The 23,618-nt window shown below is 46.6% G+C and overlaps 1 protein-coding gene across 1 annotated transcript in view; it reads left to right on the top strand.

Moving 5' to 3' along the window:
- The window catches only part of TRIB2 (tribbles pseudokinase 2), a 28,806-nt gene extending 5,609 nt beyond the window's left edge, over positions 1-23,197 (top strand). Inside the window, exons 2-3 of the mRNA XM_056124201.1 lie at positions 137-429; positions 20,761-23,197. Of these exons, the coding sequence (XP_055980176.1) occupies positions 137-429; positions 20,761-21,229 (762 nt within the window). The 3' untranslated portion in view covers positions 21,230-23,197. The remainder of the gene's footprint in view (positions 1-136; positions 430-20,760) is intronic.
- The last annotated feature ends 421 nt before the right edge of the window (positions 23,198-23,618 follow it).

Here is a 23,618-nt window from a genome sequence, read left to right as displayed (position 1 = left end):
GGTCATTGTGGTCTGGGTCCAAGTGCCACATGCTTTCTGTCATCTTAACATCCCAGGCCGATGGCAGGTGTTCAGATTCTGTGATTTGGTTGCATGAAAGACACTTCTGACTTTGGTCTTGTTCCTCCTGCCCTAGGTGTTTGATATCAGCTGCTACCAGGAGTCCCTGGCCCCATGCTTTTGCCTGTCTGCCCATAGCAACATCAACCAAATCACCGAAATTATCCTGGGGGAGACCAAAGCCTATGTGTTCTTTGAGCGCAGCTATGGGGACATGCATTCCTTTGTCCGCACCTGCAAGAAGCTGAGGGAGGAGGAGGCAGCCAGACTGTTCTACCAGATCGCCTCAGCAGTGGCCCACTGCCATGATGGGGGTCTGGTGCTGCGGGATCTCAAGTTGCGGAAATTCATCTTTAAGGATGAAGAAAGGTAAGTCTTGTTCCTGCTCGAATCCAAGAACTATCAGCTGCTCAGTGCCACTAACTTGAAAGATGGGAATGGGCAATTTTTGCTGCCAGTTGTCCGGTTCTGGATACAGAGGACAAGGGGAGGCATTTATTTGCAGTGTTTTCAGTGCCCTTGGAAAACAAATTGCCAGTTACTCTGACAGTGCTATCAAATGCTCAAAGCATGGATGCCAGGATGATCAGTAACCTGGTTATTTCCTTTGTTTTGGTGCCATGAATACTGGAGGGGACAATGTAAGGCAAAGGTATCAAAACCCTATTTTCAGAATGTTGAGAGCCCAGCGACAGTCATTCATTCAGGGAATGTTTTCTAACTATAGGCCTTAGTCACTGTTATTAACAATGTGAATCTCAAGATGAATTAGCTAGTCAGCTGACCCCAGAAGGAAGCATTACATGCCTGAAATGAAGTCTGCAGATCGGAAAGAGGGACAAGGATGTTAGTTCCAACCAGGACTCGGAGAGTCAAGAAAGTTCTTTCAAGAGAGGTGGGTTTTTGAGCCAAGATTTGGAAGATGTGAGACTCATAGTGGTAGGTATTGTGAGAAGGACCAGTGTTTCAGGTGAGGGGACTTCCTGTGCAAAGGCACAGGAATGGGAGGCCTCGGTTATATCAGTAGACAGCTGGACAGGATACTAGGCATCTGGGTCCTATTCATGGTTCTTCCATAACTCATTACAGTCTAATTAGCAGACTTCACTGAGGCACTGCTTTCTTCTCCTGCTGACTTTGATTACAAAGACTCTCTCACGGTACTTTTTTGTTTTTTAAAGAATATGCTTTTAAAGGGCTGGAGCGATAGCACAGAGGGTAGAGTGTTTGCCTTGCATGTGGCCGACCTGGCCAACCCAGGTTCAATTCCTCCGCCTCTCTCAGAGAGCCCGGCAAGCTACCGAGAGTATCTCGCCCAAACGGCAAAGCCTGGCAAGCTACCCGTGATGTATTGGATATTCCAAACATAGTAACAAGTCTCACAATGGAGACATTACTGGGCCTGCTCGAGAAAATCAATGAACAGTGGGATGACAGTGCTGCAGTGCTACAATGCTTTTAAAAGAAAAAAAAATGAAGTGGAGGAAGCTAACTTATATTCATTGCTGACTATACTCCAAGAATTGTTTATGCATTCATGAGATCACGGACCTCTTATGGTTGCATTGGGCACACTCATATTTACTAGACCTGTGGTTAATGAAGTGGAGGGTCCATTGTCAAAGCTGTTCGGGACCATCTGATCATAAGAACACTGGTGAAGTTCATTCATTCTTTCACTCAGCAGACATTTTTGGCGTACCTTTATGTATCAGCAAGGACAATACTTGTTAGCAGGATTTTCTGCCTTCCGGTTAGTTTACCACTTACTCTGTGATATTTTTAGATTATTGCTTAGAGAAGTCTGATGACCTCCAAATGAAAATATTCTAGCAGTGTGCTCTGATTTGTGCATCTAATGGGGAAGTAAATGTCTGGGAAATGGTTAGGGGATTAGTGAAGGTAAAGGGCTCATTGTCATTTAAACAAATGGAATGATTTTATGTATTTATAAGCCAGCCAACTATACAAAGTGCAGGTAGCATTTGAGTTTCCTAAGCCTTCAGAAAGTGGTTATTGTTTCATATTTTTACCAATAAAGGGGCATCAAATGTACTGACGGTAGCTAATATCCTGGTCTTTCATAATGGATGGCTTGGATCTTTATTAACACAGTGAAGAGAGGTGACAACACTTCTGGGACTAAGAGTATGGGGCATTGTTAGCCTTTTTTGAGTCATTATTTCAGATGCTCCATCCTGGGAGCCTTGCCATCCAGGTTCTTATCTTGATTTGCTTCTAATTCATTTGTGACCTCATGCTTCCAGCCTCTCCTCTCCCCCGCCCCCACCATCTGTCTTCCTTCTTCATCCCTCAGCCTCAATTTTCCACATCTTTTATTGCCCTGAATTGGTTACATCGACAGTCAGATCCTTCAGAGACTTTCAGTTCTGCACTGGGTTGAACAGTAGCATTTGGATACATCCCAATTCCCCAAAGAATGTTGACAAAGATCCCCTCTTTGCCCTTCTCGGTTCCAGTTTTCTGAGAGTTCTAAAAATTATCATACAAAAATAAGAAATAATAGCTGATGACCTCTATGAGGATATTGTTCCAATGTTCTTAATTCTCTCTACTAATATGGAGAGGTATTATGTGCATTTTATTGGGGAGAGCTACAAAAGTGCTGCATGGTAAATTCTCCCCATCTCGGGCAGGAAAGAGTAGAGGAGCCGATTCTGCTTAAGTCAGTGCACAAGAAATTAATTTGCTTGCCTGAGGGAGTGAGGCCAGTGAATGCCTGTCACAAGGTCTGAAAGATTATAAGTGTTATCTTTGATGATTTCTCTTTAGGAATTTCAGGCATCAGCAGGGTGGCAGGGCCAGCAAAAGCACCTCTAGCTGATCATGTTTGTGAAATGAATCAGCGTGGGATGGATTTGTCCCCCGGGTGCAGAACGTGGGAGCAGGACAGGGCCTCCAAGGTTCCTGAGAGTACAAGAGGCTTCAGGTCTTTGAGTGTGTTGCCAAGAAGCCGATCTCCAAGGTGAGGGTGCCTCAGTGCCCACAGATTTCTAGAAACACAGAAGAGGCTGAGTCAGAGCGTACTCGGGGACTGGCTTCCCCCCACAGCCACCCCCAGACCTAGCATGTCCTTTAGGAGATGATTTGTAAAAAATTTAAAGAGCATATTGTAGCAGAAGCCTGAATCCTGGATGGCCTAGCGCCCAGGGAAGAAGTACCAAGATGAAGAAGTTTCTAGAACAAGGATGGTGGGTCTCTGAGGAGCAGTCTGGAGTTTTGTTTGACTTTTGTCACAGGGTATAACCCTTTCTAAAAAGAGGTCAGAAAGAAGTATTTTACGTGAACCAGAAACTAGAGAATACTTGACTGGAACCAGTGTCTCAGAGCTCAATCCCTTTTCATATCATAAAGCAGTTTCCTTCTGCAAAAGAAACTGTTCTGTGATCAGTAGGAACTTATTGGCTTGTTTACGATGGACCGTCCAGCAACTCCAAAAGACCAGAAAGGAGGAGGGTCACTCCCCAATCTGATGCAGGAGGTGACCAAGCCACACAGGGATAATGTGACTGTTTTCAAGGTCACACAGCCAGGCAATCATGCCATTTTACCCCAAAGCACTTTCTCTGCTCCACAGACTGAAGAAGAAAGTCCCAGCGAATCTTCCATCCAGAAACATGACAAGCATTTCTGTAGCTCTGAGCAGGGCTTTCTGTTTTCAAAGACTCTGTAGATGTTCTTCTCATTTGCTGACAAAAAACTTTTTCACCTCTGCCATATTAATCAACTCTCTGTGGAAAGAGAAAACGGTCTTGTAAACTTTCTTCCCTCCATGTTATTTTATTTAGTATTGCTGTTATTTTGATTTAGGGGCTGTACTTGGGGAGGGCCGGTGGGTGTCTTCTCCCAGCTCAGTGTTGAGGGAGTCACTCCTGGCGGTGCTGGGGTTACCCTGCAGTGTTGGAGGAGCAAACACAGGCCTTTCATTTGCAAAGCGTGTGCTCCAACACACTAAGTCTCCTTGCCCTGGCCTGCATGTTCTTCTTTTGGATTTGACCCCTGGATTTTAAAGTCAAATACTGGATAGTGTCACTCAATGATTGCTGCCTCTGTGTTGCCCAGTGGTTGGCGAGTTTCACTGCAAAGGCCCTCTTTGGCCTGCCAGGCAGCCTGCCAGGACCACCTCACTGCTGGGGAACTGGAGCCAGGGACCCCCCTTCCACCCCATCCCCACTACACACACACACACACACACACACACACACACACACACACACATTTTGCTGACTGCCCTTACCTTATTCGTAACAATAGCACCCAAAGGGTCCCTCCCACCGCACCCCAAACCCGCTACACACACAAACACAGAAACACACACACACACACACACACACACATTTTGCTGGCTGCCCTTACGTTATTCATAACAATAGCACCCAAATCAATAGGTTTTATCTGTTAGTCTAAAGCTTCCCTCTTGAGATAGCTTTCACTGCTGGAGGAAATGATAGGTTGACTAGGAACAGCTTTTGAAAAGTGTAGCTGTGGGGGTTGCACCTGTTTCCTGCACCGCACTGGGAGAACACTTTGTTACAGACTTTTGGAAGTGCTGCTGTGCTGAGCTTCCCAACCCCAGACACCTGTTTTGTAGCCTTATCTCCCTCAAGGATATGCTTCTTGCTCTTTGATGATCTTGAAAGTAGCTGAGGGTGAAGGCAGTAGTCAGAGAAGCTAGTGAGTTGCAACTGGTATAGAATGAGCCCATGATCTGACTTCTCATGCACAGATTTTTCATTCTGGACCTCCGGCTTCTCATGAAAATATCCCCAGTGGGGCTGTCTGTGCTTTAAGTCTAGTTTTCCAAAAGCATCTTTGCAAACACGGTAAGCACTTGATTCCCAGTGTTGGATCCAGGCTCATGTCTGTGGATCTTCTCTGATTCCATTTTCAAGGAGCAACAGGTCAGATTTTTCTGCTTTATTTTGTTTGGATTTGAGTTCTAGATTCAATTTCTGCCTCTCCCACGTATTTGCCAGTTGATTTCGATGAATCACTTCCTATTTGGGACCTGCAATTTTCCCAATGCAGAAATAGTAATAGAATCCTTGGAGGGTGAATTTGAGGGTTTAGTTAGATGCTTCTGTGAATGCAGAGGCAAGCATTGGGCAATGCTAGGAGCATCTTCAGACAAACAGAGCCATTTGGGGGGACCAGTTCCCTGGCTCTGTGTGCTCACAGGGACTGTGGGCCAACGCTTTGGTGGCCTTTGCCATGAAGAGAGGAAGGGTCTAGATTTAAACCTCCTGTTCCTCTCTGTGGTTCAATCCGAATCAGAGCCTCTGTGGTACTGGGAGAGCACAGTTCACATACACATGCTGTGAAATCTGTAGCTCAACTAGACTGGGGAGTCAACAGGATGTGTGCAGGGAGGGGCCACTGTCTTCCCATCCCTGTGTCGCCACTTCTCCTTGGAATGTTTCTGCAGGCCTAACCTTTAGTCCTTTGGCTTGTACGGATTAAGGGGGGGACGTAGGGAACACTAGGGCCCTCAGTTCTTGAATAGCTTCTTGGAGGATGTTAATCTCTACTTGGATTGAATTTGCCCTGGATATACCTTCATGTCTAGAGTTCCTAGAGTTAACTCTGAAATTTGGAACACAACAGCTGGCCCAGTTCGATTCCCACCACCCCAAGCCCCACCAGGAGTGATCCCTGAGTACAGACCTAGGAGTAAGCCCTCAACACCACTAAGTGTGCCCCCCCCCCCCAAATGAACACTAAAACAAAAATTCTCAAATGGTCTGTGTAAATAGGAGAAACCCACAGAGGTGAGGCCCTTAAGCCTAAGAAAGGCAGTAAGGCAGTTCAGGGGGTTTGCCCCTGCCCCCCCGCCCCTACTTAGCCTCGCAGTGGTCTGCCTCAGAAGCCATTCCTGGAGGCCGTCTGTTAGAGTTGGAGGCTCTGAGGGGGTCTTGCTCTCTGAGGAAGGCTAGCCATCACTCCCATCACTCCTGTGTCGGGACAGAGTCTCTGTCTGTCTGGATTCGTGTCTCTACTCTTGACTTATTAGTAAGCTTCTCCTTGACAGGTGACCCAACCTGTTCTTAGATTCTGATTGCCTCACCTGCAGAGTAGCAATAACAGGAAGATTTTCTTTCTGGAATGAAATGAATTTATGCTAGCGGGCCTGACTCATGACACATAATCACCTGCCAGCAAGAGGTTAGCTCTGTCTGCCCTTAGCCTCCTTTGGATTCCGTGTGACCCCTCGGGGAGCCCCCTTTAAGGCGGTCCATGCTTAGGCTCCAGTCCAGAGGCTGCAATAGAGGACAGGGTAATTGTTGCTAATAGCAGACCTTTGTTTGGTTCCAACTTGTATTTTCTCCCTGGGATAAGGGTTCTTACAATCCCCCGCCTTCCCCCACCCCCTCCACCCCCGTCATGCCGTGCACCCAATTGCAGTTCAGTGTTGACATTTTATGGCACAGAAATATCCCATGTGAACAGAGAAACATGCCTCTGTACATGTTTCTTCTTTGCCTCAAGAGATCTTTATCGGTTGACGTCACAGGTTTCATTTCCTCTGCTTTGTGGAAGCTGCTCGGTGCTTGCTTCTGCGGGAGGGAAGCTGGTACCCTCTGCAGGAACCCACGGGCGGCCCTGGGGGATTTCAGCGTAATAAACACCATCTGCGGAGACACAGACCTGGGCTGCCCTGCGTATGTGGAGCTGGTGGGGAGGGGCCTGCTGCTTTTTCCTTCTCTCATCAGCTGCGGCCAGGGTGCTCTTCGGGGATGTGACTATCTGCAGAGGCTTTGCCTTAGCTCTTACATTCCCCCTGCCTCTGCTGAAGCTTCCAAGTCCAGAGGACAGGTAGGGCAGCTCTGGAGACCACATTTTGCTTTATCGTGAACGATGGCTTTTGTTCATTCTTTCCCTCATAGACTCACCATCATTTAGCAGAGTACCTTTTTTTTTTCCTTTTGAAGGAGGCTGCATGCCTGGAATTTCCTTATTTAGGTAGAATACCTTAAGGGACAGCTCACCTCACTGGTTCTCCCCAGGAGAGAGAATGATCCCAATGATCCCATTGCCTCCCACACTTGCCTCTGATGTATCTCCCTTCTTCTGACAGCCAGCACCTGTCCGGGCAGTCCCCCTCTGTTGCTGGGAAGGGATTTTCTTGCGGACAGAGACTGTCCTGGTCACTGCTTTTGGAAAAAACTGGACTGTAAGTGAGTGACGTCTGCTTTATTGAGTAAGAGCAACCTAGTGGATTGATTCAAAGGGCAGAATGAGACAAAGAGAGACAGGGATGGTGAAATACAGCTCATTACACCTATGTCTTGGCAAAAGAGGAACCCTGAAGGACTAAATTTTATGAATATCCATGTAGATACCTATTTGGGTTTATTTGGAGAGTGGAGTTCAAGCCCAGAACCTTATGGACAGGCAGCAAATGCTCTACCATTAAGTTTCCTTCATAATCCAGTCACCCTTGTCCATGAGAGTTATTTTTAGAGTACCACACCAAATGAGAAATTAACTGAATGTTCCTCCTTTTGACTTAATGATGCATCCAGCAACAGTGATGGTTATTGCAGGTACTTGTCAGTGTCCATGATGGAGTATAATTTTATTTATGTAGAACAGCTCTAATCAACATAACAGGAGAACTTCTTTAGGATTCTGGAAAAAAAAGACTAGTGGGTATTATTTAGAAGTATCTCTGACTTAATTGTCTACTGTTTCATCTTGGTAAATGAGCTTCTGGACCCCACAGAAGGCAGAGCAGAAAGATTTTTGATTACTTTGTGGTTTGACCTTGGTGTAGTTTCTCTGGCTTTGGATGGGAATAATGACCTTAAAGTATGCAGCTAAGTGCCTAGACCCCTGTAGCAATTAAAAAAAATTGGTAAATTTTCACAATAAAACTATAAAAGTTAGCTCTATTGTAACCATGTTATCTAAAGTAGAGTATAAATACAAATAAAATTTTTAAATAATACATTGTCTTGATTGTTCTTGGTCAACCTCTGATAGTTCTGTGACATATACCTTAACAACCCAAGCATTTTATTTTATTTTTTTATTCTTTTAGTTTGCTTTTCATTGATTTGTGAGCCACACTCTCCGGTGCTCAGGGGACCATATACGGTGCTGGGAATTGAACCCCGTTCGGCCACCTACATGGCAATTGCTTTATGGCTGAACAGTCTCTCTGTCCTTGAATTTGCTTCTTTGTCCAACAAATATTTACTGAATACCTATCATGTGCCAGGCGCGAGTCTAGGGGCCAGTGTCAGATCACTCAGAAACCAGCCCTCGTGGGACTTATATCACAATATATGGAATCCCCTTCTGACTCCAATGAGCTCATATATTAGGAATCCAATCCTAAGAATTGGATTTGTTTAATTTTGGAGGAGAGGGGCCACACCCAGAGGTGCTTGGGGCTATTTCTGGCTCTCTACTTGGTTTCTTTCCTTGGTGCTTGGGTAGCCATGCATTACTGTGGACAACTGTATGTAAATAAATCAATTTAAACCCAAGAATTAAGAGTTTTTTAACTACCATATTGCTGATGAGGAAACCAAGGCTCTCCCGGGGTTCATAGTTCATAATCATCAAGATACCTCACTCCTGATCAAGGCTTTAAAATATCTGTGGTTGACTCCTGAAAGCAGATGGCAGGTGCAAAACCATCTTTTCTGTACCACTTTGAGAAAGAAATTGGGGGCACAATTAGGCAGCAGGCCTATACCAGAGGATTGACCCTCTGGTGTCTATATTTACTCAGTATTCTCTGAGTAGCCATGGTTGTGTATACAGGGCCGCAGTTGACTCACGTGGGCTGTTTCCTTCTGTTCTGCCATCCCATGTTGTAGAGTGAGTTTTGTGTTTTCTTTACAAAATTGCAAGATGACTTCCATTGATCTTTCTATACCTGGGCCTGGCACAGCATTTAGAATTGTAAGTACTTAGTAAAAGTGTGACATTTAACCAAATGGATGTATGGATCTCTGTGTGCCCTGGAGGCATCATCAGAATCAGAAAATGAACCCTATGCATATTGATGGGAGAAAGCAGTGGATGGAAAATGATGTTAATGTGTCTATCTGTCCTGAAATGTTGTAGGGCGGAATGAGGTGTGGACATGGGAGTTGAGCAATCATCCAAACATTTATTAAGCACCTATTATCTAATCGGGTTGGAGCGATAGCACAGCGGTGGGGCGTTTGCCTTGTACACAGCCAGCCTGGCCGAGCTGGGTTCGATTCCTCCGTCCCTCTTGGAGAGCCTGGCAAGCTACTGAGAGTATCTCGCCCGCACGGCAAAGCCTGAGAAGCTACCCATGACGTATTTGATATGCCAAACACAGTAACAACAAGTCTCAAAATGGAGACGTTACTGGGCCTGCTTGAGAAAATCGATGAACAAAGAAGGACAGTGTTTGTTTGTTTGTTTGTTTGTTTGTTTGTTTTATTATCTAATCATGATTGTGCTAGGTAAGAAAGATGTAAGAATCAATGCCAGAGAGACCTTGACTAATGGAAGGAATAATGTAATAGTTGCTGTGAAGACCGTGTTGTCGAGGAAGTGTGCATTAGAGAGCACTCAACCCAGGAGAGAATCCGTTGGCAGAGCACCCACAAAGAGTACATTAGGGACACGGCCAGTAGGGGGACTGGTCTGAGTGATGTCGTATAGAACAGGGGTCTAAACTGTGTAAACAATGGGAAGAGATCCAAAGCAGCTGTGTTTCGGAGGGACCTGCAGATCTAGTGGAAAGACAGACCGAGAATGGAGAGGAGAGGAGAGTCCTCTGCCCTTGAATGCATGCCTTTGACTTCAAACTTGACTTGAAATTCAGGCAAAGTCATTGACTGGTTTTTTGAGGCAGCACCGGGATGGGTCAGCTTGTGGTGAGACTGGACAGGAAGGAGCATCAGCTTCAGGATGCTGAGGCTCAATCCAACCCAAGGCAGTGGCATCAAGGTGAAAGTAATCAGGAGTGGAGTTTTACCTTATATCTTTATTTTTAGAGATCAAACAAACATTGGTGGGAAGGGGCTTCCTGTGATGAGTTTGTAGCATAACCCAGAGCCAAGCCTAGTTTCCGGGAACTGTGTGTGTTTATGGTGTGCCTGGGCCTCTCTAGAGAGCCTGACTTAGGGCGTCCTGCCAGTGGGCCATCTCTGACTGTGGGTGTGGATAGATGCTCACAACATCCCTGTGATGGGGGGTGCAGCGGGGGTGGGGCATTGGGTCAGAGGGACAGGCCTGAGGCCTGCTCCCACCCACCAGTGGTACATAGATCAGAATGGAATGTTCTGGCCTCAGAATCAGCCTAAGTGCTAAGTGGCAAGGCAGGAGCCTTGTTCTGGGTGTGCCTGAGTCTCCCTGGAGGAACCAGGATTGGGTGGGCCCTCGGGGTGCTGCTGTCCAGCACTGAGAGATAAGTTGCCTGCAGAAGCTTTTCCGAGAGGCTGCATTGATCGGTGGTGTGGGGCCGGGATCCTTGGGGAGGCAGGTCTAAATGAAGGGGAGGAGAGCATCAATGAGGAGTCAGGCTGCCTGGCCTTTCTCGGGTTTCCCGTCTGTTCCTATGGAGACGGCGCCGGCTGCTCTCTGTGACTCTTCCTGCAATGGGGAGGCGTCTGCAGCAGAATGGCTTCCCCATCCTCCCACTGGCCTGGTGGAGCTGGCGCGTGGGGGCTGCACCTGTTTGTTGACGAGACCACCTGCATTTTTCCATGCTGGTGGGGCAGCCGGTGCGGTGCTGGGGACACACCTGAACACTTGCATTGGGTTGTGCTTCTTTTCCCAGCTGGGCTCATTCCCAGCATGTGTCTTCTTTCTGATCTGCTATCTCCTATATCAAACCAGCTCTCAAGAGGGGGGAGGGGTATCAGAAGGTAATGAGAGGTTCTGTCACCTCGTGGAAATCACCAGCCACACCTCTGGGACCTCGCCCCCCCCCCCGCCCCCCCCCCGCAGGCCACCTCTCATCACCCTGTGGTGAACAGATGTGGTGAACAGTTTCTCTTGCTGGCTCACTTGCTGTTCTGGCAGCTCCTCTGTAAACCTCTTTTTGCTATGAGTTGCTTCACATTCTCCACATCAGGGTCTCTCAGAAGTGACTGGAAAGAACCCAGGCACACTGGAAGCAGAATGAAAGGGGTGATGCTTCTCTGGTAGAGGATGGTGACTGCCAGGTCAGCAGGATGCAGCCCCGGGTATTAGGGACTGTGCTTCCGCCCCTCCCTCCCCATTCCCTCTCCCCTCCCCACCCTTCAGCAACTTCAGAAGGTGCCCCCTGCTTGCACGACTGGACTAGCCAACAGGAGAGCTTTGCTGAAGAGGCTGGGCAAGGCCAAACCTGGCTGCCGTTGATCTTTCTCATTTGACCCTTTGTCTGCTTGGACCCACCCCATAGAATGGCCTTCAGTGACTTCTCAGATTCCATTGACCTCAGGCCACCGGACTTCCCGTCCCCGCCAAGCCCACTCTGTCTGGCAGAACTCCCAGCTGGGCCCAACCCTGGCCCACCCTGTCCTGATCTCTTCCTGCTGAGAGTCCAGGGCGGCGTTTAAAGGTTCCAAAGCAAGGCAGGATTTGCTTGTGTAGGCTGCTTTAGGTATTTCGGGTAGAGCTACCAAGTTTGATGTTGCGATCCTGAGTGTGAAATCTAACCCTGGGGCTTGTTCTCTGTGGCCCCATTTCTTTATGTCATCAATGAGCACCTCTCTCTATTGCATGCGCGATTGTGGTTACAGCCTGTAGCTGATGGTTTTGTGTTGGATAAACCTGACCATACTGTCTCCAGAATCCCAGGGTCTCTCTTGATAATTGTCTCCATGAGTCTAAGTAAATGAGTGGTGTTGCATCCACATACATGTATTTTGTAGGGTCACTGACATTAGAATCCCTATGTGGGGGTCAAGAAAAGTGTTTAAATGACCCTATGTATGACCTATGATACTTCATTAACTTGGTTCTTGTGTGTTAAGAAGTATGCACATATCAATGTAGGAGAGAGAGAGCTTGGTGGTCAGGAGCACATGTCCCCCAGAAGACTACCTTGGGTAGCATAGGGGACCCCAGTCCCACTGGTTTTGGGCAGCACTCTACCACTGGACCTAAGCGTCAAACCCTCTGATCTGCTTGAGGGAGTAGCCAGGAGTAACATCTAAATTTTGTAGGATCACTGACATTAGAATCCCTATGTGGGGGTCAAGAAAAGTGTTTAAATGACCCTATGTATGACCTATGATACTTCATTAACTTGGTTCTTGTGTGTTAAGAAGTATGCACATATCAATGTAGGAGAGAGAGAGCTTGGTGGTCAGGAGCACATGTCCCCCAGAAGACTACCTTGGGTAGCATAGGGGACCCCAGCCCCACTGGTTTTGGGCAGCACTCTACCACTGGACCTAAGCGTCAAACCCTCTGATCTGCTTGAGGGAGTAGCCAGGAGTAACATCTAAATCACCTGACACTGTCTGCGACAACTCCCACCCCCCAAATAAAAACAAGTATTCTTGTATCATACTATGTGCCTTTTAATGGTAAGATTAGAGATGTAAACTAAAGTCTTAACATTTAGGAGTTGCTCAATTCACAATCTCTCTGTTACCACTATAATTACTAGCATTACATTAAGATGTCACATATGAAGTGTTGCCATCCCACTAGAACTTAAGAATATTGGGCCACTTAGAAGTAGGCATCCCGGAGCTAGATTGGACCTAGCATCAGAACAGTGCGTATAGCTGTTTGTTTTCATTTTGCTGGAGGGAAACTGAGCCAGAGAGAACCTCTGGTTGCAGGCTTCTTTTGATTCCGAGACCTCCAGGGAGCCAGGCATCTCCCACCGAGCGGGCAGGGCTCAGGGCTTCCCAGGCCAATGCCTGCCTGAGGGAGGTGGCAGGGAAACTGTGTCCTGTTGCTTCTGGCATCCTCTCTTGGCTCAGGATCCAATGACATGAGGACTGGCACTGGGCTGGCCTGGCTGCACCCTGTGTCAGCCGTGTTCATTCAGAGGTCGACAGCAAAGCAGGTTGTTTCCTGCCTGTGCCGGGGACAGGTTACAGACTGCACGCAGGGATGCCTCTTGGCCCAATTGCTTCTGCGTGGGACTTGGGGCTCCTTCCACTGAGAAGCTGCTGAAGAGAATCACTGTCATTGACAGTCCTTTCGTCACAAAAAATCTCTTCTCCCTTTCAAAACCCTGGCATCCTTCAGGGACCATCACAGGTACTGCCAGCTCCAGGGAGCCTGTCCTGATTGATGCAGTTGGGACTGATGAAAAGGGGTGGAGGTGAGCTGGCTACATATTTGGAAGAAGACCTGGGAGAGGAAAAGGGCAGAGACCTAGGAAAAGAACATGGCCACAGAATCCACCTCCCCTTGGATCTGCCTCAGGCTTGTGTTTTCTTTGTTCATGTGTCTCCTGCGCCAATCTCTGGAGTTGAGCAAGCAGGCTGATGATCTTTGATAAAAGATCAATTAGAGTTGCCACCATTTGGGGCAGATTCCCACTTCTAACCTCTTCAAAAGATCATGGCCTTGCATTGTTTCATGTAAGAATGTAAGAGCCCCTCAGAACCCTCACAGACCCCCACCACCAGAAAATTGGTGCTAGTATCTTTGTCTATACACCATCTTCCTCCCCTTGCACCCAAAGAATGAGTGAGTAGAATATCTTAATCTATTGGTCTTTATGAGAATCAGTTCTGTGGCCAAGAAAATTTGTAATGCCTAGACTGTTTGGGGAACATTGGAAGTTGAAAGCCTGTTCCTTCATGCCCCCTCGTGCTGGTCCCCCCACATCAGTTCCTTTCTGACCCCCACCCCAGGCAGTCCACACACACACTCTTGAGAGGATAGCGTGGTAACCCCATTTCCCAGGGGAGAGAGCCAAACACAGGGACCATCCACAGCTGCAGAATAAGCCCATGGGGACAGAAGCTGGAACACCAACCGGCCAGTGTGACGTCTCTGGGGTCCCAACACAATGCGCGCCCTGGAAGTCGTTGTTTAAAGACAGAATCCAGGCCGCTTGCCTTGGTCTCTGCTAGCCACCCTGTAAACAAGTCCCGGATGTTCTGAGAACGCCTGCAGCATTTCCTCCTCATCATTTTCTGATTTCCCTTCCCTCAACCCCCTCCTCTGCCAGAGATAACGTGGGATTCTGCAAAGGAGCAGGCTCTAGGCCTCGAAGACTGCTCTGTCTGACCGTGAGGTCACACATGCACTCCCCTTTGACTGAGATGCCCTGGGTGTGGTTTCCTCCATAAGGTGCTCCACTGAGTGGATGGGCCAGGCTGAGGGCTTGTGCAGCCCTGAGAGAGAGGCTGACCTGCCCTCCCGGCCTTCTGAGCTGCCTTATCTTCTGGGCATCTTGCTCTGCATCCACAGAAAGGCATGACTAGTCCTGCTATGGAGGTTGATCTAACGAGAATCAGAAAGCACAGGTGAAGGCCTTGCACATACTCACGTCCAGAGGTGATGTCTGGGAGTTGGTATCGGAGTCAGAATGGGCACCAGCTCTCTCTGATTTCAGTACCCTGGACTGGCCCGGTGTCTGTGGCACGGCCTGACACTGTGCCACTCATGGAGCCAGATATGAAAAGCCTCTGGGGGAAAGGAGGACAAGATGATGGCAGGCAGATCCGTTCAGAGGCAGCTGGGCTTGAGCAGCAACTGGTTCCTTATTTTATACGCAGGACTCGCTCAGTGGCGGCATTGCTCTGGGACCCTGAGGTGTGGAGGAGAAAGGGGGAACAGGGACGAAGGGGGTTAATGGCACGATAGACTAGTCTTTCTCAGAGTGGGCAACACTTCCTCAGGGGTGCTGGAGCCTGGGGGGCACCATTGAAGCCTCAGCTGTATTGGGGGAGCCATGCTTTCTGTTGGGCTGAAGGCAGAACTCTCCAGGGGAATGTTGTAGTGATTTTCTTTCACAAGGGGGATGGTAGGCCAAATAAGTTTGAGAGCTCAACCAGTTTTAATGCCATTTTAGAAGAATTTGGGGAGACTGGTGGTGAGCAAAGTAGGGCCATTGCTGCCTCAAGGTAAGGAGCCCCTGGGCTATGGGGATAAAGGAGAGACTGGGGGCATGGATAGGAGGTAACAACAACAAAAATAAGGCAGTGGGTGAGGCTTTCCCTAACAAGCTTGAGGTGATGTAGCCTGTGGACCACAAGAGCTGAACCAGTAGCAGTTAACCTCATAGAGATCCATCTCCCTGTCCTCACGGAACAAGTGCCTGAAACACAGTCATTTTCAAAGTCTCTGTCCCGGGGGCCTTCCTTGGAATCCATGGCCAGCTCAGAGGAGCCGAATCGAACCCGGGTCGCCTTGGAAGCTAAGCATGTTTCCAATGCAGGATCGCAGGGAAGCTCTGACTGGTTGCAGGCACAGTGGCCTCGGGTCCTGAGAAGTTTCTGTAGCTGTGGAATGAGGCTATCACCCTGAAAAACCCACTGCAGTGACACAGGCACTGTGAAGGTGCGACTGTCTGCCGCTGAGTGCCTGGTACTCTAGGGGGTAACAAGGGTCAGCTGGATTGCTGGGAAGTGGGGGGGGGGGCTACTTTGTTGCAATCGCCCTGGCAATGCCTCTTGTTTTTTGTTTTGTTTTGTTTTGTTTTATTGCTTTTTGGGTCACACCACTGATGCTTAGGGGTTGTTCCTAGCTCTGCACTCAGAAATTACTCTTGGCGGTGCTGGGGGAACATACGGGATTCTATGAATCGAACCCAGGTCACCCCGTGCAAGGCAAAGCCCTACCCGCTGTCCAGTCCCACCTCTTGAAAAGAGTTCCTGGGAGCAGAGATTTGAAAAAGCACGCGGGAAGGAGCTGGTGGGAGCAAACAGGGAAGAAGGTAGCAGGTGCGGGTGGTTGGAGCATGTGTCCAGAGCCTAGAAGGACTGTGGTAAGTCAATATGTTGTAGGAACAGTGAAGAGGCTGTAGTAGGGACAGGGAGTGTGACTAACATGTGGTTGAGAGGGAGGGTGCCACCAGGGGGCCATGGCAGAGACCTCAGCCTGCCACTTGGAGGAGCTGAGACACCCTTAAGGGTGCCTTGACACCTGGGGCCGGAGCGTGCCAAGATCCCTGCTTAAGCTGAATTCTTTGATTCAGTCCTTCTCACAGATAAGTCCTTCTCACAGATTGGAAGGCTCTTCCTTATTATTATTATTGTTATTGTTATTATTATTATTATTATTATTATTATTATTATTTGCACTGCTCTCATTATTCCTGTAGCTACTGTGCTACCAAGACATGGAACTCAGAAGCGAGGCTTCTGGCTCTTGGGGTAGAGCTGCTGTCGGAAGGGGAAGGGGTGGGGAGGAAGCTACTGACAGCATTCTCTGGTGCCTGTGGTTTGCAGCTCCCTGCCCTCTGCCCCGTTGGGTTTCATGGACTCTCCTGCAATCTCGGGGCCATCTGTGAGGCTGGTGTGGATCAGCTCTGCCTGCCACCTTCAATTAGTTGAAGCCAAAGGAAGGAAAGAGCTTTGTTTTTAATCAGCTTAATTCCAGATTAATTGTAGATCCTTCCTATTTTTATAGAGCGTAAGTTCTAGGGAGAGGAGAAGCACATGTAGACTGCAGATGTGCTTGAGACTGCATGAGCAAATGAAAATGATACGTGGCTAGAGGTAGCAATTCAGAGAGCTCCAGGCTGCAGAGTCTTGAAGACTCTTATCCTGATAGTTGTACCACAGTGTGAATGGACTCAACTCTGCTTGACAGTCAGTCCACCGAAGAATTAAGATGCTAAGTTGCATGTCATACATAGTTCGCCACAACAACAAAAAATATTAAAAATAGACTCCCTTGTCCAAACTCTCTTCTTTCAGGCTGAGTGACTCATTCATACAGCTACCCAGCAGGTAAGGGATCTAGTCTGGCTTTGAAATCACTCTCCTAGCTCCGATCCCACATCTTTTTCAGTGACCACAAGCATTTCTTTTTCACTGGTGGAAATGAGCGCAGGAAAGTATTTATTCCTTGCTCTTTGAAACCCTTGCCTCCAAAGAAAAGAACTTTTGCTAGGCTCTTTGGCCTTGGAGAACTCCCAGTGCTTCTCTTTTGCTTAATTTGAACCTTTCTCACTTCTGGGTCTCTTTGAGAAGGGGAACACCATGAAAGTCTAAGCTGCAGAAGGAGGATGAGAAGAAGCAGTGGATGAACCAGTGTCACAAGTTCCAATTTAAGGGTTCAGCTGTGGTCTTTCTAATGTTCTCTTGTCTTCTACTCATTTGCCCAGTGGAGTGATATTTGGATGTGCCCTTTTTTTGATAAAAAATGCAACACTGTGAATGATGCAACCCTTGTGGTAGCCATGAGATCCTAACCTCTAACACTAGCCCCTACAGCTGCCCCATGTCATCTTCATGACAAGCCTTCATTAGCATGATGAAATGGGAATTGATGAGTTATTGAGTTCTGGGAACTACTGGAATGGTTCTGCCAGAAGAGGAGAACTTGAGTTTAAAGCAGTAAAAGATAGCCACTGCTAACTTTCTACTCAAAGGATATCAAGGCAGCACTAGTGAACAATGTTGCAATAAACACTTGGGTAGGTATAGCCTTGTCTGTTCATCTTTTTTATGTTCATCAGCGGGTAGGGCATTTGCCTTGCATGCTGCTGACATGGCCGACCCGAGTTTGATTCCTCCGCCCCTTTCAGAGAACCCGGCAAGTCTCTGAGAGTATCTCGCCCCCACCACAAAGCCTGGCAATCTACCCTTGACGTATTTGATATGCCAAACACAGTAACAAGTCTCACAATGTTACTGGGCCCGCTCGAGCAAATCAATGAACAACGGGAGGACAGTGACAGTGGAGACCTGATGTTCTTCATTAGATACTCAAAGTGAAGTTGCTGAACCATAGGGTAGCTCTGTATTTCACTGTTTAAAGGACCCCCATTAGTGATTTCGAAAATGTTTGCACCAATTTGCATTCCCAACAGCAATGCAAAAGGAGTTTTTTCACTCCACATCTTCTGCAACTCCTGTTCTGGCTGGTGAGAATGCAAGTGATGCTCAAAGGAAGCAACTTAAATGCCTGTTCATTGATGCCAATATACACAAGATATGAACATTCAAACAATGGGATACTATTTATCTATAAACAAGATTAAAATGTTGCCATTTACAGCAAAATAAAAGGTGCTTGAGGGAATTATGCAAACAAAATTTGTGGGAAGGAAAAGATGTCTTGAATGACCATGATCTCTGAGTACATAAAATTGAGGAACAGGCAAGACAAAATTAGAAACCAAACCAGTGAATACTGACAAGAGAACTAAGGTTGTCTGAGAAGAGGGAAGAGGGAGGACGATAAGATATAGTAGGGAAAAAAACTGGACTGAAAAGAAGGGGGGGAAAGATATTGCAGGAAAGGGTGGGGAGGTTTGGAAAAAGGAAGACCACTGGGTTGGGAAACAGGAATTCCCTGCTGGGCTTCAGAGAAAGCTGAGCTGGGCATTTGTTGATGGCCAACTCCCAGACTTGTACCAGTCACTTTGCCTCCTGTCCTCAACTTTGTCCACTAGAAATCAGGTGTAATTATAAGAATTCTACTCATTTTTCGAGCCTCTACTTTATTTTTTATTTATTTTTATTTTTATTTATTTATTTTTAATTGAATCACTGTGAGAGCATTACAAAGCTGTTCATGATTGGGTTTCATTCTTACAATGTTCCAACACCCATCCCTCTACCAGTGTAATTTCCCAGCACCAGTGTTCCCAGTTTCCCTTTCACCCCTCCAAGCCAACCCCCACCCCCAATTGCCCCTATAGCAGGAACCTCTCTCACTCTCTCTCACCACCTCTCTCTCCCTCCTTCTCTCTCTCTCTCTCTCTCTCTCATTTTAGGCATTATAGTTTGCAATACAGATGCTGAAAGGTTATCAGCATCTGTAAAGTTGTATTCTTTTACCTGCTTTCAACATTCAGTTCTTGTCCAGAGCAATCATTGCCAACTAATGTTGTTATAATGGACCCTCCTTTGTCTTAACTATCCTCTACTCCGACACCCTTGTAATTTCCAACCATTGACCAGTCTTCCTGACCCATTTTCCCTGAGCTCTACTTTAAATCCAATAATGTTATCACACCGTGCTGTGGAAATAAAGGTTCAGGGGGCTCACTAAATGCCTCTTTTCTTCAGTGTACCCAGGAGAATCCTACATTTCCATCATCCAACACAGTGGCAGGGGAAGATTCGGAACAGAGTGATGGGTTTAAGAAGGATGTTGTCCTACACAATAGAATACAACACAGCGTTAGGAAGAATGAAGTCATGAAATTCGCTTACAAGTAGATGGACATGGAGAGTATCATGCTGAGTGAAATGAGTCAGAGGAGAGGGACAGACATAAAGTGATTGTACTCTTTTGTGGGATATTAAAAAAGCATGAGACTAATACCCAAGGAAAGTAGAAACAAGGGTCAGGAGGATTGCTCAACAGTTGGAAGCCTGCCTCAAGTGCTGGGAACAAGACAGAAGGGGCCACTATCACAGTGATAGTTGGAAATGATCACTCTGGATAAGAGCTGCATGCTGAAAGTAGGTAAAGGAATTAACATGATAACCTCTCAGTGTCTGTATTGAAAGTCATAATTCCCAAAAGAGACAGGGTAGGGGTGGGGTGGGAAGGAGACTCAGGACACTGGTGCTGGGAAATGTACACTGGTGGAGGGATGGGTGTTGAAACATTGTATGACTGAACCCCAATCAAAAACAGCTTTATAAGTGTGAATCTCACAGTGATTCAATAAAGAAAAGTATACTGGACTCCTTCCTGCTGATATGGGAGGACATATTTGGGCCCACACACATGGGCATATATATATAGTTGAGAAATCAGAATTACAGACATGGCGATTCACAAACAGGAGCAGATAACCTAAGTTAGATAGGCCCTGATAGTTTGATGGACAGGAGAAAACTTGAATAGGAAATTCCAGGAAAAGACTTGCTTAAACTGGTGGTGGGGGGGGTGCAGGTGGATGGGGTGGCTCCCATCGCAACATTCCTTGTGCCCTAAAGAATAGTGACTGGTGACTGGAAGAAGCAACAGAAATGACATTAAAAAGGAGATCAAATCTCTAATTTCCAACAGGAAAAAAAAAAAACAACAACTATGGAGCAAATTGGTCAAGCTCTCAGAATTATATGTACTATGGAATGGTATAATTTTTCCATGTAATTTTATCATACTAAAATCAAAAGGCATTGCCATGAGTCCAAACTGCAACTAAGAATGCAAAAGATCTCTGGGAACTGGGCTATATTATTATGGGTGCCACAAGTGCCAGGCACAACTTCTATTAGCTCCTCCGTAGGATGGATCAGAATTTTAAGTTTCCTGGACCCCCTGACTAACTTAGATGTAGCTCTGAGGAAATTGCTTGCACTGCTGTTGCCTTATCATTAACATGGGATGAGAATGATAGTATTAGGACTTGCTTACATGTTGTAGGTTTGAGTTCCCCCAATAAATCCTAAGCCCCAGGCAGGGTTCTTGTCCATGCTCTGCATTCCTGTGTTCTCTTTCTTGGAAAGGTATTTGGGCACTCAGTCAGGGGTAGCTGAGTGATTGAGTACGTGAATGAAGACTCGTTGGAAATATTGTTCTTGTTGTGGGAGAATGGGCTTGATAGGTCTCGGTGCCCTTTGAAGCTATGTTTACTTCCATCTCTTGCAGGACTCGGGTCAAGCTGGAAAGCTTGGAAGATGCATATATTCTGCGGGGAGATGATGATTCCCTTTCTGACAAGCACGGCTGCCCAGCGTATGTAAGTCCGGAGATCTTGAACACCAGTGGCAGCTACTCGGGCAAAGCCGCCGATGTGTGGAGCCTGGGAGTGATGCTCTACACCATGTTGGTAGGGCGGTACCCTTTCCATGACATTGAGCCCAGTTCCCTCTTCAGCAAGATCCGGCGTGGCCAGTTCAACATTCCAGAGACTCTGTCACCCAAGGCCAAGTGCCTCATCCGAAGCATCCTGCGGCGGGAGCCCTCAGAGAGGCTGACCTCCCAGGAAATTCTGGACCATCCTTGGTTTTCTACAGATTTTAGTGTGTCGAATTCAGGCTATGGTGCTAAGGAAGTGTCTGATCAGCTTGTGCCGGATGTCAATATGGAAGAGAACTTGGACCCATTCTTTAACTGAGCTCACGCCCCCCACACACAGAGACTTAACAGGTACCAGGAGTGAGAGAGAGAGAGGGCAAGGAAAGGCATTCTTCCAGGAAACACACCACATCGCCTGGCTCGGTAGCAAGAAAGACACTTACACTCACACGTTTCTTTGTTCAAAGAAGAAAAACCTTCAAGGAGCTGATGTAAACATGTAGCACGGGGGCAAGAGAGGTGGGATGGGGGTCTAGCTCTGTGGACTGGTGAGCAGAGTAGAGGAGACCCCCTGGAGTTTCTCTCCCTTGGTGTAGGCCCCGAAGATCATCCCCATCAATTGGGCCACTTCCACCTAACCCACTTTTCATTTGGTTCAAAACTAGTCTCAGATCCTGACAGAATCGAAACTCTGCCTCAGACACACATCTTGGCATCGCACTGTTAGCATTTAACTTCTTGTCACGATTCAGGGAAGGTACAATTGGCCAAGGATTTTCTTACTTTCTTTCTTTCTTCTTCTTTTTTTTTCTTTTGAACAAGCCAACCACCTATCTGATAGTTAACGGGGTTCACTTAAAACAATTCGGTGCACACAGACTGATACGAAACCTGGGTGCTAAACTAAAAGAAAATTAAAAGTCCATTTTGTGTCTCTTAATCACTTTCTTCAACTCATTTCTTCTAAATAAACTATTTACTATCCTGGTCAGGAAATAGCATGGTAATGCTTTGTTCCCTGAAGGGAAAAAAAAAAAAATCTGTCCTTTAACAAGCTATTCTGTTTTGTGTCAATTGGTTTCTGGCAGGAAGCTATTAGAAGTCAAACTTCCAGATGCATTACTGCTATCATAGTTTAAAGAAAGGGGGAAGGGGGCCAGGGAAAGAGAAATTCAACTCCTTCATTTTTTCTCTTGAATGATGATGAGGCTGCATTACAGGCATTCCTATTTGCTGAGATGACAGCAACGGCTTAAGAGAGCAGGAAGGCCTGGGAAGCTGAAGCTTTTGCAACACTGATCTTTGATTGAAAACCGGTGAAGCAAAGCAGGTTGTCCCACATGTATGAAAACAGGGCAGCTATTTCATTTTCTAGATGAAGAATGATCCTTGTGACTTGGAAGGCCCTCTGGTTTGGACAAAAACCCTCAGTAGAGACAAGCAAGAAGGATACTAAGCTGAAAGCTAGGATGATATAAATAAAAGCAGCTCTCTATCCCAATACGCACCTTTGTATTTTCAAAAACTCTTCTATTTATTAAGGAAAATGTCACATTGTGATGTATTAAGCCAGTACTTCAATTACGGGTTGACTTGGGATAACATGTTACATGCTGTAGTTAACATTTATATCTATTTTTTTTCTTGTTTGAGTATTTCCGTCCCTGAAATAACCTTTTATTTGGCTTCTCTAGATAGCTTTATTTGATTTCGAGTGGCAAATGTTTTGGTTTTTTTTTATTACGGCTTTTCTATTGCTGTATGATGCAGAACTCTTTTGGCATAAATATTTGTGTTCCCAGTACCTCAGTTGTTTGAATTTTACTGCCTGTATATGTTTTGTGAAATGGTCATGTTTTTGGGTAGGTAACACGTGGACTCTAGTGTGTAAATGTTACTTGAATCTGTGCTTCATTAGAGTATGTGGCATGTATGTGCAGATCTTGGATGCTTTATGCCTGTCCAGCAGGACCCCGACCCTCGTGTTCCTAGGAGGGCGGCCTCCACGTTCATAGTCACAAGACAAGGCGGCCATGGATTTGCCCTTGATTCTATTTTGATAATGGAAGATATGAAGGAGAGAGGTTTTTGACATTCTGAAGACGGTGCTGTGTCAAGAAGGACCTTTTCTTCTTCCCTTTTCCCTATTTTTTCAGTACCCCAAAGGAGGAAAGATTGGTGACATGCATGGCGGGAATCTATGGCCTCTGGTGCTTTGTCCTGTATTTGGTTTAATGTTTTTGTCCTAATCTCTTCAATCAATAAAATTGTGCGTATTTAACTAAGATGCTGTGGTAAATGATGGATTTCTACTCTTCTGTAATTTTTTAAATGAATCACCATGATTTACAGTTACAGACCTACAAACTTTCATGCTTACATTTCAGTCATACAATGATCAAGTACCCATCCCTTCACCAGAGCCCATACTCAACCACCAATGATCCCAGTATCCCTCCCACCACCACCATCCCATCCCCCACCCCACCCTGCCCTGTGGCAGGGCATTCCCTTTTGCTCTCTCTCTTTCTATCTCTCTCTCTGTTTGTCTGTCTCTCTTTCCTTATGGGTCTTGTGGTTTGCAATAGAGGTATTGAATGGCCATCATTTGATCGATAGTCTACTTTCAGCACGCATCTCTCATCCCAAGCGGGCCCTCCAAGCACCCCATACTTGGTGTTCCCTTCTCTATCTGAGCTGCCTTTTCA

The sequence above is a fragment of the Sorex fumeus genome, unplaced genomic scaffold, assembly GCF_029834395.1.
Source record: "Sorex fumeus unplaced genomic scaffold, SorFum_2.1 ptg000006l, whole genome shotgun sequence".
In the NCBI taxonomy this organism is placed as follows: domain Eukaryota; kingdom Metazoa; phylum Chordata; class Mammalia; order Eulipotyphla; family Soricidae; genus Sorex; species Sorex fumeus.
This window is presented reverse-complemented; position numbering and strand designations above follow the sequence as displayed.